General features: G+C 42.0%; 1 protein-coding gene and 1 long non-coding RNA gene across 2 annotated transcripts in view; one reads left to right on the top strand and one right to left on the bottom strand.

Annotated features, from left to right (window-relative positions):
• Positions 1-17,146, top strand: part of FGD5 (FYVE, RhoGEF and PH domain containing 5) — a 94,685-nt gene that overhangs the window by 24,775 nt on the left and 52,764 nt on the right. Inside the window, exon 3 of the mRNA XM_085235693.1 lies at positions 11,850-11,979. Coding sequence (XP_085091819.1) covers positions 11,850-11,979 — 130 coding nt within the window. The remainder of the gene's footprint in view (positions 1-11,849; positions 11,980-17,146) is intronic.
• The window catches only part of LOC146543449 (uncharacterized), a 99,578-nt gene that overhangs the window by 34,921 nt on the left and 47,511 nt on the right, over positions 1-17,146 (bottom strand). The window lies entirely within an intron of this gene.

Below are 17,146 nucleotides of genomic sequence, written 5' to 3'. Positions count from 1 at the left end.
GTTGCTGTTCTTCTTCAGCATGTGTCTTTCTTTGTGCAGATATCAAGCCAGCTCCCTGCCTAACAACTACTGAGGGTCTAGAATTCAAGAAGCCTCCCTCACTCCCAAAAGCAGCAACACTAGCAAACAAACTGTTAAATGGTTCCACATAAGTATCTGTGTCTATCCTTGGCTGCAGGAATGTAATCACTGCCCTGTGCTGAAAACACATGATCCTAGGTGTATTTATCCCTCTCTGACATAAGGACAGGGCTTCAATAGCGTAATCCCTTTTGGTTTGCAGTCAACAGTGGGAACAGAAACTGTGCCTTGAGAGAAGTAGACAGAGCAGTTCTCATTTAAATGCTGGTAAGGATCACCAGTGTCCAAACTCTTCAGTCTTACTTGTATTTTAAACATGACACTGCTCTGGGGTTAGTCACTTTATACCGATGACAACCAAAACATTGAGAAGATAAGAAGCTTCTCATAGTGTGCTAATGGCATAGAAAATAAAAAAGAATTTGTAGTACAGCAGGGGTTTCAGCCTCACTTTCCAGCTAGTGGTCTCTCCTGAGAGGTATACTTCCCATACTCTGAGGTGACTGCCTATTTGAAGGTCACTTTTTACAGAATATCTTCTCCTTATCAATTCAGTTCTACATGGTTGGCCTATTGTACCAATGGCTTGTGAGAGGAATGAATCTTACAGAGGGATCAAAGTGAAATCAGAGGGCGTCATTCTTCTCAAAGATCACAAATATAAAGTGATTCCACTAAATTCTCCCAATTTTACATCAGAAAATCCAAGATCAAACTGTCACAAAGGTAGTACAGGAGAATAGAGCAGAAGTGCTCAGCAGTTTCATTGTCTGAGGCTACTTCTGCTGTGACTAGGGGGTGCTCATTAATTAGAACCCTTGAAACCTGTCTTGATAATTAGTGAACATTTTCCTTGTTTTCTTCTGTCCCTAGATAGATGTGCAGAGGGGAATGTTTCAACATCATGCAGACATATGGCCTGCACTGTCTGGGAAGGAAGAACTTCACAGCAAAAAAAGAGACCATTATCACTGCCAAGCACTCAGGGCTTCACTCCACCTCTCTCAGCTCAGGTTTTGAAGCATTGCAAGGATTCAGCCTAGCAAAAGGTGACCAGAGATGGTGAACAACAAGGGTGCTAGGGAACAACAGAGCCAGGGAAACAAGAAAAATGAAGGCATGCCAAGAGCTGCACTCATACCCTAAAGAAAACCTCTGCTGGTGCTGTAGGACAGAAAAGTTCTGTGCCTGTGAAACTAATAATTTAATGAAAATAAGGACTCTATGATGGCTAACATGCAATGTAAATAATGTGTTCAGAGAAGTCTATAAAGGGCAGAGCTGCTTTTAATAACCTATTATGTATTATCAGCCACCCCATTGTATCTTTTGGCATGGTGGGGAATTGGGTGCGGTGCAGCTGAGCGTCAGCCATCACTAGTTCATTGCCAGGTCATCTCTGGGGAGGAAGTGTTCTCTGTTTACAGGAAATGCAGGACAAGGGCCGGAGGACCAGGTTGAGCTCAAGCTAAAGCCGCAGCAGCTTACAGCCTCTCTGGTATGGCTGGGAGAGGACAGAGGAGGTGTGCCACTCATCTGAGGCCCAAGGAAGCTCTGTTTTGCTTTCAGGCATGTCCAGTTCCTACTGTTTGCTTTGTTTTTCTTAGCAGTTTAAAGCCCCAGGATCAGGGAGGTGAACAGTGCTGGCAGACAGCTGTGCACTCTGGCATACCTGTGGCTCAGCCACAAACATGAGACTTGCCACACAGTTTCATGTGTGTGACTCTAGGCAAGAGCAGCCTGATGTGCCCATCCATCCCAGCACTGTGCTATGGCTAGTGAAACATCACTGCCAAGCTTTCTCTTATCCTTCTTCTACTTGTATTGTCCAAGACTGAGCCATTTCCTGAGATGAAGCCTAAACATGCGTGCTCCTCTGTTGCCTCTCTTTGCACTCTACACCTGCACCAGCTCCACTGAGTGCCTCCAGAAGCATTTGTTGAAGGTGGGAGAGTTTTGTCTCTGAGGTTGCTCAGAGCAATGCAAAGGCCTTGTGCAGCTAACCAAAAATCCACTTCTCCTCTTCCACACTGATGCAAGAAAGAGTAAACCTGAAATAGAAAAGCTAGTGGCAGGAGGAGCAACTCCCTTCTGACCTTGGCTACCAAACAGCTTATGCCTTATAGTACAAAATGTGATTATCCTTCTGTTACCTTGCCTTGTTGGGCTACACTTGGTATTAGCAGACATTATTTTTTTCCTGCCCTTTTCAGACTTCAGCTGCAGTATTTGTCTTGATGGTCTGACATAACAGGAACTGACTGGCTAAACACATGCTGCACTAATAGGCATTTCCTTTTATTCTCTTTAAATACATTTGGACTTTGATTTTCTAGCAGTAATGAGCCTTCTTTTTGCAGAAGGTACTCCAAAAATTGCTTATAAACAAGGCAAAACTAAGAGAATAAATCATCATTTTTAATAAAACAGAGCCATTTAGTACCCCATTGCTTCTCCTTATTACCATCAGTGCATTGAGTTTATATCATTTAAATTTTATGCAACGAGGATGTAACTGCTGGATATGTGACTTGAAATAAAGCCAGAGATACTGTATGTAGAAAAGAGTTGAATTAACTGAATGCTGCCACAATGGTTAAAATCTGAGCAAACCCTGGACTTTGTTTCTGGAAGTCATTAGGCAAGATATCCTTTGGCTGACCTCTGAGTATTAGTTACTAGGATCATCCTTCTCATTGTGTATGCTTTATGGAGCAAGTAAGGGGTTTAGTTCAAATATGAAAAAAAACAGAGGTTCCTTAAGTGCTGCATTTGTTCTTACTATGCTTTAGAGTCTTAATGTACTTTGAAACCTACTTCAAAAAGGAACTGATTTACTCTGAGGAGTCTAACTCAGCTTGGCAGATGGTGGTGTTACACTCTTGTGATTAATCACAGAATCACAGAATCGTAGGGGTTGGAAGGGACCTCTAGAGATCATCGAGACCAACCCCTTGCCAAAGCAGGTTCCCTACACCAGGTCGCACAGGTAGGCGTCCAGGCGGGTCTTGAATGTCTCCAGAGAAGGAGACTCCACAACCTCCCTGGGCAGCCTGTTCCAGTGCTCCGTCACCCTCACCAAAAGAAGTTCTTATGCGCACAGTTGTGCGGCACTTCCTATGCTGCAGTTTCTGGCCGTTTCCCCTTGTCCTGTCTCCACACACCGAAGAGTCTGGCCTCACCACTCTGCCCCCCACACCTCAGATATTTATAAACCTGGATCAGGTCCCCTCTCAGTCTTCTTTTCTCAAGGCTAAACAGACCCAGTTCACTTAGCCTTTCTTCATAGGGGAGATGCTCCAGGCCCTTCACCATCTTTGTGGCCCTCCGCTGGACTCTTTCCAAGAGATCCCTGTCTTTTTTGTACTGGGGAGCCCAGAACTGGACACAGTACTCCAGATGAGGCCTTACCAGGGCAGAGTAGAGGGGGAGGATCACCTCCCTCGACCTGCTGGACACGCTCTTCTTAGAATGCCATTGGCCTTTTTGGCCACGAGGGCACACTGCTGGCTCATGGCCAACCTGTCGTCCACCAGGACGCCCAGGTCCCTCTCTGCAGAGCTCCTCTCCAGCAGCTCATCCCCCAGCCTGTACCGATGCATGCAATTATTCCTCCCTAGGTGCAAGACTCTATACTTGCTTTTGTTAAACCTCATCCGGTTTCTTACTGCCCAGCTCTCCAGCCTGTCCAGGTCTCACTGGATGGCAGCACAGCCTTCAGGCTTGTCAGCCAATCCTCCCAACTTCATGTCATCAGCAAACTTGCTGAGGGTGGCCACTATCCCCTCATCAACGTCACTGACGAAGATGTTGAACAAGGACCCAGCACCGACCCCTAAGGAACACCGCTAGTTACAGGTCTCCAACTGGACTCTGCACCACCAATGACGCTCTGCCAGTCAGCCAGTTCGGAACCCACCTCACTGTTCACTCATCTATCCCACACTTCCTCAGCTTTGTTATAAGGATGTCAAATGCCTTGCTGAAATCTACGTCCACTACATCCACTGCTCTCCCCCCATCCACCAAGCATGTGACAACATCGTAGAAGGCTACCAGGTTGGTCAAGCATGACCTCCCCCTGGTGAATCCCGATAACCTCCTTTTCTTCCAGTTGTCTGGAGATGGCATCCAGCACAAGCTGTTCCATCACTTTTCCAGGGACAGAGGTGAGGCTGACCAGCCTGTAATTACCTGGATCTTCCTTCTTGCCCTTTTTGAAGACCGGAGTGACATTAGCTATGCTCCAGTCTTCAGGCATCTCCCCCATTCTCCAAGACCTCTCAAAGATGACAGAGGACGGATCAGCAGTCCCCTCTGCCAGCTCCCTCAGCACCCGTGGATGCATCCCATAGGCTCCCATGGATTTATGAACATTGGTGTTGCCTAGGCGCTCTTGGACCGCCTCTTCCCTGACTAAAGGGAGGTCTTCCATTCCCCAGACCCTCTCACTAATCTCCAGGGTCTGGAATTCCTGAGGGAGAGCTTTTTCACAAAAAGACATCCAGTCTCCAGTTTCTCTAGGAACTGCATTTTATATTGCTGAAGTGGAATTTCAGAACGAGTCTGTCTGTCTTTTAAGGGAGACAAGATAATGAAGGAGGTGCAATGGAGGAATCTGGATTTACTAAATGGCCACATCACACTTGCTATGTCCTTTCTCCAGTCACAGGAGTCTCCCACTATCCTGCTCCTTCTCATATGTCTCACATTGGAGGGATTGCTGTGGGGCTAGAACTGCAAAACCTGAACCCTACACCAAAGTTTTCACTGTTTCAGGGAGATGCAGAATTGTTGTAGGCTGGCCAACAAATTTATAGCACACTTATGCTGTCGGAGCTAGTTCAGTTACAAGGCAGAAATATTTTGTAAATATGTCCCAACAGAGAAGATCACACTACACTGGAATTTGAAGGGACATTGCCAGTACATCATAAGAATCTAACTAGATGCCTTGCAGATGGTTAAAGAGACACTTGTGGGAAGTGATGCATACTCAAAAAGTATCATAAACTATAACAGAGAGGCCCAGGAATATATTCATAAACGTACCTTACAGTTGAGAGCACACCAGTTTTCCACTTGTGATTACTACTGAGGCAGGGAACATAAAGCAAAAGGCAAGTGGTTCTTATGAACCTTTCTTTAGGATGCATCTCTTGATGTACAGATACATTGAAAGAAACTGCAGGCAACTTGTGGACAGCCTGATCCTTACTGGTGCAGAAGACTTATATCACCTAGAGTAAGTGACGAGCTTTAAGCTTAGGTTTCCACCAACTGGGCTTCTGGTATTTTTTTCTGAGGCAGCTGGTGATTCTAGAGGAATCAAGGCATCACTGGTGTGTGTGGAGCAAACATGAGTGTATAGCCAAGGGCATTTGCACTGTTATGCCAAAAAAAAAAGCCTGAACTGCTGGCCTTTAGTACGGTAATCATGGCTGATTGTTTGGTGTTCTTTTGGCCACCAGTTAAGCTTTTAAATCTCGCTAATCCTGACTGAATAACTTCGAAAACACCCAAAGAACTCGTTCTTCAGCTTGTTGCTGAAGAATGGAGTAAAATCTGCAAATTTGTTTGAAAGATAGGTGTAGGCAATGTAGAAGAATGGCAAGTGTTTCTCCAAGAACTGCACAGTCGAGATGAAAACATACAGTACGTGCCAGTCTGTGAATCATTTCCAGTGAGTTCTCACACCTGTTGTGTTTCTCCTCTTGCTCCCTCAATCCCCGTGCACCCACAGTCTGTGCTGAGACCTGTCCCAACCTGTGCTATGGAGTGACCACAGACAGTACAGTCTTGTGCCTTGACTTGATCAACAAAGGAACTTGTGCTGTGATAGCCATCAGTTCAGATTCCCCTTCTCTGATGGCTTAATCCTACTAAGCCTGCTCAGTCCACAAATCCTTTTCCTTTGATGTCAGACGTCAACATTACGTTTGGAGCAGGATAGCCAAAGTCTGTAGACTCCAGAAAACCATTTTCCAGATGGACCAAGACCTATTCACAGGTGAAGGTACACAGATAGCTAGAGTGCATTTATACAGCTTCTCCCTATTCTCTGTCAACAGCTCTGCTAGTAATAATGCAACTGGGGCAAAAAAAAAATGTTTTTTGCCTTCTCATGCACTGATTCAGTCAATTTAAAGTTGACTGTCCCACAAAGCACCAGGCTGTTAAGAAATGTGTGATCTGCAGGAGCTATATGAGAAAACAGAGCAGTCTCAGAATGAAGATCTGAGTGCTGCTGGATTGGCTAGAGAAAGGCAAGATGTGGCACAAACACACCGCTGCTCATCACAAGGGCAGAGGAGATCCATAATATTTAGAGATCTGTTTTTAAACAAAAGTGCTGGATTACATGCATCCTATAAACAAAGCCCATTCAAAAATTTGCAAGTTTGCAAGCAATGTTGCAAGTTTTGCTACTGTATAAGCTTTTAATAGCACCATTCATAATGATTACCAGACCAATATACTGAGGCATTCTTCCTAAATTATAATGTGTTCTTACACTAACATAATGCAGTCATTTGTCTTCTGAGAGAGAAAAACTTAATTCCATGTCTGCTGGTATAAACAATTACAAATTGCAGAAAGGCTGAGCGAGTAAGGATAGAGACTGGCTGAAGTGTTAATAAGCCTACTGAGCTTTTCCTGTGTCTGCCTTGCTCTTGCTTTCATTTGTGCTGAGTTAGCTTCAGAGCTCAGAGCCATTCTGCACCATATTCTCTTGCAGCTGCTAGCTCATTCCCTGAAAAATTTTTAATGAGGAAAATGTTGAGTAATTAAAATCCCATCTGCAAATTAAGGAAAACAAAAATGTCGCGCTATTTTGTACTTACATTCCTCTGTACTTGCGGAAGTACAATTTTAGAAACAGGAATAGTATAAAAAATTAAATAAAAATTTGGCAGCTTATCAAATATTTTCCATTAATAAGCAGAAGCTGTTTTGCATTAGGGTGTTGCAAAATTACAGCCACAAACAGTTGCATTCCCAAATCTGGCTTTTGGTTCAAAAGCATTAAAAAAAAAAAAACAGTTTTTCCCATTTTAATTTTTTCAGCTAGCATGAATGGTTTTCCTGAATGCCTTAAGATCGTTTTTCATCAGCAGACATTTCAACTTAAAAAAAGCTATCAACAGTGTGGATATAAGAAGACAGTGCAATGTGTCCGTCATTTACAGGTAGGATGAGATGAACAGCAGGATCCAAAGAGACAGCTCTGACCAGCAGGTATAAGCAATTTCACAGTACCCACGGACTCAGAGAAATTATTTGTCATTTGTAGTAGAAAGAGCTCGGACCTGTTGTCCGTAAAAAATGACCAGCGTTAAATATGAATGGTTGCAGAAGGGATGTTTGTACAGTTTGTAAGTGTACTGTTTTATGTGGCCAGAATATCTACAAAACTCCAAAATCAGCTCATTCACACCTCTCCCTCCATCCCTCTTCAGGAGGAAAGTCTAAATCACTTGTCATTTCAAAAATACGTCAGGGAATCATGCAAAAGGGACTTCATTATTACTTAAATGATTAATAGTTATTATCATTATCCATCCCTTTTAGGAAGCATCACATTTTCAGATTTCATATCACAAAGGTTCTGAAATAAAAAATCATGAATACATTAAGTGGGCAAATTTGAAACTGAATCCAGCATAACAATTTGAGAGTCTTCTGCAAAGTTTGTTTTTTAATTTGCAGACATTTATAAGCAGAAATGGCCAAATCAGTCCAGATAAAACATGGATGCTCAGTCACAGTTAGATAACTTTATTTTTTCATTTTTGGGGGGGGTTGTGGGAAAGAAGAAAGAACTGCAAAAGATTATCTTTTCAGCTTTGCCAGGTAGCCTAGATGAGCAGAGATCAGCAGCCAAAGTGTCCAAATGGTGTCACCGGGATGCCATCAGTGTAAGCATATGATGCCCCTTGGACAGCTGAGTTTGTCATCAGAGCCTTCCCAGTCTACAGAACTGACGCTCAGGCCATTGCTTGGAGAGGACTCTCTGTGGCATTAGCTTATAGTAGACAAACTTTTGCAAAAGAAGAAATCGTATCAGCAACAAGTAATTGAAATAGTAGTGTGTTTTTGCTTAGTAGTGCAGACAGTTCACATGTATTCTTGGTGAAGTAAATATGAAAGTGTGTCTCAGCAGCCATAATGTGAAAGATGTGGGAACAGCAAAAGTCCTGAAGAATACTTTGCCTTTGAGTACACTGCATTCTAGAATACAGTATTTTCTTTGATTTATGGTGTCATGCGCTAAGGAGGCCTACCAAGGCTGTGGGAAACACACAGAAAAATATAGCACTTCATAGGCAGCTTTATTTACTTCTTCATCCTGACACAAGATGAAGTTAATTTTGTCAACCCTTGCCATAGCTAATGAGACAAAATACCATTCAAGAGGCCCTTGGGGCAGGTCAGAAATTTTTTTTCATGGTGAGGTTCCTGAATTTAGTGGAATAAGACCTGGCAGAAGCACGGACAACTGTGAAGAAATTCAGCATCCACTGCGCCTGGAATGGTTTCTGCAGGAGTTACAGCACAGATCAGTTCCTTAGTTACTTGTGATTGCTCCTATGGGCTCTGGGGCCCCTAACGCAGAATGTGCCTGAGGATGACAGAATAAACAGACCAGCGTGCAAAAGCAGGAGAAGCTGTGTGTTCATCTGGAGTTGGAGAAGCAACTGCAAAACAGGAGTAACATGCTGTTTGCTGATGACTCGTGTTAGGGGAATAAACTACCTGTGTGCTGATATTAAACAAAACACGCAAGCAGTAATTAGATCTGTCACCACTTAGCACAGCTGGCACCCTGTACCATAATTCTGTGTGCGAAAATGTGTCCTGAGAAGCAGCTGTTCTTACCGCTGTCAAAGGCAGATCATGCATTCACTAAGTCATACATTTGATTTCAAACTACAAGTATTGCTCTCTTTTATTCGCTTTACTAACATCTTTTATTCTTCAGCTCTTGGAGAGAACAATATGACACTGCATGTTGCAAAGGGATTTCCCTTGGCAGGCAGCTACAGTAACTTCTTTTAAGTAGAAAAATTCCACTAGCATTGAAGTATGGAGGATGGACTAGATCTATCTAGGGCTAGATAAAGCATAAGGACAAAGCAAAGAGGTCAAACGAACAATTGAGAAGTTTACATGAATTAAAGATAAAAGCAGAACTGAAGAGTTTGAGATGGCTTGAAGCAAAGCCCAGTGAATCAGTGGTAATGGCTTTTTTCTATCTTGCCCCCTGCCTGTCCTATTTCAGGTTAATAATATCCACTTTTTAGTGAGGGAAAAGGTTACAAGATGATAATCAGAATATTTCAAATGCTGTACTGAGCCTGAGGATAGAGCCGAATGCAGGTATCAGCTGGGATTAGGAGATCCAGCAAAGAACTACTCCTTAAAGCAAAACAATTTTATCTAAATTCATCTCACCTGTCTTCAGTTTCAGCCAAACATGCTGCTATTGAAATGACTCTGCATGGTGAGGCTTTAATTTCTCATTGCTGGTCAGTGGGGCAGGTTGGCTTTAGAGTCACATGTTTGTTAGGGCCTGGGAGCATGCAAGTCTCCTCCGGGTTCAAAAATAAAGCACTTAGCGTCAATAAAAGTGGAGAAATGAGGAGCTGATCCACAGTGGCCCCTTTGTTATTGTAGCTAGGCTGTGTTTCGGAAGTGCTGTGTTGCCACCCATGCTGAAAAACTGCAGACACTAGTAATAAACAAAAGAAGACAATGGTGAGGAACAGTGCAGCTGCTGGCAAATGCACAGTGCAGCTGCTGGCAGCTTGCGTAAGCTGCTTGCCTCTGCACATGAAGGAAAGGCGGCGGACAGCCAAACCTGCATGGGAAACACAGGCCACTCTTTGCAGTGTGAAAGTGAAGGCAGAAACGTCGGGAGTTTCTGAAAGGAAATCTAAGTCTTGTCAGTGACCCTGGGAGTCTCCTACTGCCCTCCCACTTGCATTAACTCACTTTTGCCCAGTTACTTGTCACTCTAGCATTCACTTTGAGGCATTGGATTTGCTCGCATCTAGGACCAAAGAAAATTAAAGAAATAAAGCAGAGCTGCTAAGAAAATTAATAGCATGTCAGAGGAAATGAGGACTAAAGAAATCATATACATTAAATAAGGTGTGCTTGTGTTCCAGATCAGTTTGGTTGGCCAAGTGTTTATAGACTCACAGAATCAGAATATCTGAAATTGGAAGAGACCATCAAGGACTATCAAGTCCAAATAATGATTCCACACAGGACCACCTGAAAATTAAACCATAGGTTTGAGAGCACTGTCCAACCTGAGCTTTGTCAGGCTTGGTTCCCTGACCATTTCCCGGGGGGGCCCATCCCAGTGCCCAACACCAGTGCCTGGTGAAGAATCTTTTTCTTATATCCAACCTGGGCCTCCCCAACAGCCTGCTGTAATACACACAAATGTCAAGTTTTACCTCTCAAGATAATAGACTTGTCCTGTTGGCTGAATGCTGGAACCTACTCCCTAAACTCTGTAAAGGGCAGTGCCTCTGTGGTAAGTGCCTGCATGCTCCCACAGTGATAACAGGGCTAAAATTGCTAATCTAATGCTTGAATATAAAAACAGAGTAAAGTCAGGTGGTAGTAGATGGGTGTTGTTACTGTTATGCTTGTCACTCCTTTTACCAGTGCTGCAAAATCAAGTCTTGTGTTGCAGTACTAAGAACAGTACTAACACTGGTAGCAAAAACTGGTACTAAAATGGTTAGTAAATTGGATAGTGCTAATAGATAACTGCATGAAATCCAGAGATTTTAGCATGATTAATTGATAGGAGACATGGCATAGTAAGATACCAAGACATTCACCTGTCTCATGTAAAAGACAAGGAATAGGGATAACTTCAATAAAATCTGTGAGGACCTGCACAGTACCAAATTTAGAAGGCTGCCTCCAATCCAGGAGGCAAAGGCTTAATCAGATTGTGTGTCTGGAATTTGGAGCTATGCATATCGAGATCAGCAACAGAGGACAATTTTTGAACGCAAAAGGCAGTGACTACCTGGAGAACATAGCTTTAGTCATGCTTTGTGGAGAAGTTGAAATCACTAGCAATTTTAATGCCAAGAAATCTTTTTTTTTTCTTTTCCTGAAAGAAAAGTTATGCTGGGGAATCCTTGGCCTGTGGTACACCATATTCTACACTTTTATCACATTACTTTCTCTGGGCTTCTGGAGTTGAATTCAGATTCCCTAGAAAGAACTCAAGGATCATGAGATCTGAGTATCTCATGCTATACTGCCATTATAAATACACTTTTCTTATCCTTTTTCTCAGAAAACCAATTGTTACACTGTTACAGTATTTAAATTCCATTTCTAATAGGCACTGAAATGTTAGTGTGATTTTATTCCATCCATTTTGAGGAGCTGGCTAGGGAAGAAGAAACCAGTTATGTATGTGCCAATTAAGTATGAATCCAGTCAAATTTTTGTTCCAAACTAAGCTGAGGCAGTCATCCTCTACGGAAGCTTGTACAAATTCAGTTACCTTCCCACTGCTATGTTTACATCTGTCTATTTGCCTAAATGGTTGTTGATCTAGGAAGCAAAAAGCAAAGCTTGAGAAAACTTGCTTTCCAAGCATGGAAGGTCTGCAGTAATCTCCTGTCCTCTGACTGGTTAGTTCTGGGCAAAGTGTGGATTTGTTGTGTCTGAGCAACAGCAGGTAACGAAATACTATTGGTGAGCTGGTCTGTTCTTTCTCTTTATAGTGCTTACACTGAGCCTTATAAGGTATGCCCGGTCTCTGTGATACCTGTGGAGGTCATCACATCAGATGAGGAACAGAAGAGTTCAGAAGATGAGAAGAGCAGCCAAGATGATCCCAGCCTCATCAACAAGGTAAAAGAGCTGCACTACAGCAGTTTACTCCTAAAGCATGTAGCTGAGACAAGAAACTGCAGTACTAAGATAGACAGTGGAGGCAACATCAACAGTAAGAAGGGCCTGTTGCGAATGTTGGGACAAATTTCTCACTCAGCTGAAGGATCTGACTGCAGTTACATGGAATAAAACAATGACAAACACATTATTGAGACAAGTTATACATTAGCTGGGAGACAGAGCAAATGATTTAACAGACAACAGGTCTCTGCTATCTCAAAATTCTCTCATCATTGAAAAATATACTCATGATTAGGTTTATTTGACAGACTGCTCTTGAACAAGTTATGGAGGAGATTGAGGAAATGTGACCACAGTTTAAGGCCATACGAAGATGTTTTAATCTCCAGTAAGCTGACTAACAGTTCAGTTATTAAATAAATAGCATCAGGTCATTTTAGGCACAAATTTATCTTTCGTTTTCACAAACATTTTATTCAGTTCTTAAAACCTAATATAACCCTATCAACAACCTAATGTCTCTCTTAAGTACAGACACTTGCTGTACAGTCCATTTGGTACTTATGTAAGGTATGCTTTTCTAGAGCCTGACAATTCAGTTCCAGGAACTGAGGTTGCACAGAAATGTGATAAACCTTTATTTCCTACACTTCTCTCTGTCACTCATTTTGGCCTGCTCTGTCAGTGTCAGCATAGCTATAGAGCTTCCAGATTATAGACAGTTTGTGTCTGATCATGGGCACGTGTAAGAGCCTGCAGAGATGGCACCTCCAAAACCAAGTCTGTGTCAGAGTAAGGGTCAGCTCTGCCAAGGACACGTGAAGCGATATGTATTGATTCTAGGGAGACGCTTTGTCTGAGGTCAGGTTTAAAGAGAAGGGGACAGAATTCTGCCATTACCAGGGCACCAGCTTTTGAGACTAACAGAGAAACTGCAAGCAGAATGGAAGTGAAGTGCAAATGAGATTGTTGTTGTTTTAATCTCTGAAATAATCTCCTCTGTTTTCCCTGCACGCTGTATCACTTTTAGATATACCATGCAGTATGCTGAGCTGCCACTGGTGCCAGTGGAACAAGCTATGGTTTGAACAATTTGCTAACTTGAAACAAATAAAATGATCATAAGCAACCTAATCTCTGAGAACGTATGGGAGTTTCAACCTCCATCTCTCTGAGATGCATGAAATTTTTTGGCTGTTTTCACACTGTTTTGGAAAGGGAAAAGCTTTTAAAGATGTAACATTTCCTGTAAAATGAAAAATATTTTCTTTTCTAGTTTTGTTAACTAGCTGGCAAGCTATTTGCATCTATAGAGCATACACTAGTGTGTTACCAAAGCTGATGAGGTTTCTCAGCATCCCTTGTTGTGATGTCAGTTCAGAATTGAAAGAAAATAGGAACCTGTGTCCAGATGAGAAGCGCATACAGTCACCAAGCATTTGGAAGAAAATTCCAAGCTGCTGAAGAGATTTTTTTGGGTCATTTTTGTATTTTGTTACTGAAGACACTAGGAAATAGTGTTTTTCTAATTCTTTCCCTTACTGTATCTCACACCTTTTTATTGTTCTGTTGTGATGTGGTAGCCACACAATTTAGCCATCAGAGCAGAAGGCAGAATTTATAGAACAAGCATGTACTTCAGAGTCTATCTGGAAGCATTCTTCTGGCTCTTAAGGCAAATATAAACCAAATCTCTTCACATGGCTGATAGAGAACATCAACGTAAGTCTCGTTGTTTAATCAGTGTTGTTTACCAAGCTAATTGTGAGCAAGGATCACAGCACACAGAAGAGCTGTCTTCCACAAGCTCCTAAGGAACTGTCTTAAAACAGATGTATTTCAAAGCTGGCTAATGAATTATATCACATGTATATTTGGTCTGCCAAAGAAGCAGGCCAGAAAAGTAGACACAACCTGAACTTCCTAGTATAATTCTGGCCATAGGAGGATTAGTCATTCTGCAGTCTACTGGGCTGCAGTTACAGAGTCTTACAAGGTTGGAGCAGCAGCAATTTCATCCTTGGCTAAGCCTTTTGCTTAGTATGCCAATTTGGGAGCCTGTGCTTGTATGCAGGATGAGGAAAAGTGAAGTGGCATGGAGGAAACTTTGAGTTTCTTTGTTCTTGTAGCCTCACGTGGGCCAAACATACTGCAGGCATCATGTTGGACTGACTAAAGGAGTTTTGGGAACCATGCTGTCAAATCCTGTGTGTCCCAGCTGCCCTCAAGGCCCAGACTCTTAAAAGGAGACAGCTGATCCGAGGAGTCAGAAGGAACCTAAGATCAGAACTCTTTTCACCATCTGACATCCTTGGAGCTGCTACTGCAGACTGAAGCCATAAACAGTGGCTAGATAAGAATCAATTAGATAGGGAAAACAGTTAGTGCAGAAACTCGAAATAAAGGATACAAATATATTTAACTGTTCTCTTTCTCCTGTGTAGTCACAGAATAATAGTGATACAAGAACCTTTCAAGGTCCCAGATAGCCCTGTTTCAGATTCTGTCAGAAAAAAAACAAAAAACAAAAAAACCCAAACAACCCAACAACCAAACCAAGGGCTTCTAGCTCACTGTAATTGAGAGCAAATGGGATAAATTCCATCTGTCCACTGGTCTTGTCTCAGAAAGTGCTGGTATCCCTACAGAGGACAGACAAAGGATGGTATTTCCAACTCTGCTGCTCCTGCCTCGTTTTGTTGTATTCTCATGCAAATCTTCAGGGTGTCAAGGCAACATGAGCTGCCCTGTCAAAGCGTGTCTCTCTAGTAACAACGTGTAAAGAAGTTGTCCAGCTCCCCAGTGAAGTACTGTATCTCCTCGAGCTAAGTCCTCAGGAAACACAGACAGGCTATACAACATGAAAGAGCTCAGAAGCACTGTTACTCAGGACAATTGGCAAAGACCAGTTGGTCTGGATGCCAAAAACAGTACAGTGGATTTGGAAATCAGCTAATCTTGTTAAAACAACTGTTTTGGGATGGTCTACTAGGAGCTGAATTTGAATTCATAAAAAACACATTTGCACACATTAAAAATAACCCTCTGGGGTTTGCTGGCTTGATTTTTTGTTCTGCCCTCCTCAAGGAATCTTAGTTCAAATAAAGACATGAAATAACCTAGGTGGTTCAGATTAGCATAATTTTCTTTTGTATCAAGCTGTATTCTACTTTCAGCCTTTCTCTGTCAAAAGCAGTAGAATTCCTCTATGAAAATGCAAGCAGGATGTTTCATTTTTTCTCACTTTCTTTTTCCTAGTCTCCTTGCTGGAGAATCGAAAGGTTTCCAGTTTGCAGCCCATTTTTCTACTACGGTTCATTTTTATAATAAAAATAAAATAAAAATATTTTCATAAGGCAGCTTTATACACACTTTTCCAGGAATTGTGCTAACAGCTGGGTTTCTCTGAATCCCTGCTCACCTGAGGACTAGATTCACATGAATGTGGAGAAATGTGGGGTGACTGTTGGAAGCCCTGTTCTGTAAACAATTTTAATTGTAGTCAATAGCATATGTTGGGGTATTTTTGACATTATCAACTTTATTTTAAAATGCAAACAAAGAGCAAAGAGAGTACCTTTGACCTTGAGAAGCTGAGCATTTGTCATCAGAAATTATCTGGTGAATTTGATTCTTCTGTGAAAGACTAACAGTGAAAAACCACTATTTCTGGTCAAATGAGCACTAAATTTCCTTCTTTTGAGTCCACTGGCATGCATAAGCAACCCAGAGAACTCCCAGGCAGAGAATGCTCTAAGTTTTCTTAACCTTTATGGTTCCACATAGTTAAATTATAAAAAGTGATGCCGTTCTGATGTTACTGATGTTACTAATGGAGACTCACACCTTTTTATCCTCCTGCTATGCTGTTTTAAAAGAGTTTCCAGGCCATTCTTCATTCATTTGACTTTTATATATGCTCATTTAATTAAATCTCTTCCAATTTATCAGAAAGACACACAGCTGTTCTATACTAAGCTCTCAAGGTTATATGATGGCATTTAAGCTGCCCACAAAGTAAAAAATGAATTATTCTTGTTAGAAACAAACTGCTTGAATTAAATGAAATACGGGCTTTCTCGGTGTCTCTCACATCTCAACTGTCACTCAGTAGACAAATGCTGAAAAACCAGGTTGTAGGGCCACAGATTTTTCCTGTTACCATTGACCTAGATTCACGCCTGAACTCCATGACTGTTTTTTACTGCTAATCCCTGAGCATAATTGATTTGACTAGACATAAGTTGCAACTGAACTCCCTTGGTAGAACTATTTTTTGTTGTTGTTTTGTTTTTTTAGCAGCCTCAGAATTTCCACTTTTAAAAAGAGGATAAAAAATACAGACAATATAATCTCGATTTTAAGAAACTCAGCTTCATAATTTGAAATGGACTAAAATCCAAAATGTCCAAAAAACATTTGCTGGTAGGTTTCGCCTACTGCTAATTGTGGCCTGAGTTTCTGAAGATGCCTGGATATGTTGGTACATCAGCTAGCCCACCACTGCTTGCTGTCACTGGCCACTACAGAGGACAGGCAGATTCTTAACGGATCCTTGGCAGAATGAGAGCCTCCCACAGGATTGTGGTTATATTATCACATGCCAAAAAAAAAAAAAAAAAAGAAGAAGGAAAAAAGATAACAATTAGTATGGTTACAGGCTTTTCAGATAGACCTGAATGAACTTTCTACAGACAACTTAAATGTTTATCGGCACAGGATGCAATCATAACCTGGACTAAAACTTTACGTAAAAGCATACAAGTCACTCATTCAATTCTTAAAGGAATTAGACAGTGGTGGAGGCATTCCTGGCCTCTGGAGGGATCACAGGTTTTGCCAGAAGGCAGAAGCTCTGGTCTGAGTGTCACTTAGAGCTTGCTGCTGCCTGATTTTATAGACAGTACTTGCTGTGCTGTTAGGCTTCCCTATTCCTGGATGGGTGTCACCATCTCCTGGCAACCCACGCCCCAGGTACTGAAAATGATAATGGGCTTAACCATGCTGTCAATGGGTGCTCCCTATACCCTGGCACCAGAGAACGAGAGGGAGAAGGGGGCAGGGATATACATTAACAGTCTATTTACATATTATGGATATTTGCTTTATTGCTGATAATGCTAACCCTACTGCCAAATGTAAAGAGCCAGCAATACTGGTCACA

This window comes from Meleagris gallopavo, chromosome 14 (assembly GCF_905368555.1).
Source record: "Meleagris gallopavo chromosome 14, MGAL_WU_HG_1.1, whole genome shotgun sequence".
Taxonomy (NCBI): domain Eukaryota; kingdom Metazoa; phylum Chordata; class Aves; order Galliformes; family Phasianidae; genus Meleagris; species Meleagris gallopavo.
Note: the sequence above shows the minus strand (reverse complement) of the source record. Positions and strands in the feature narration are given on the sequence as shown.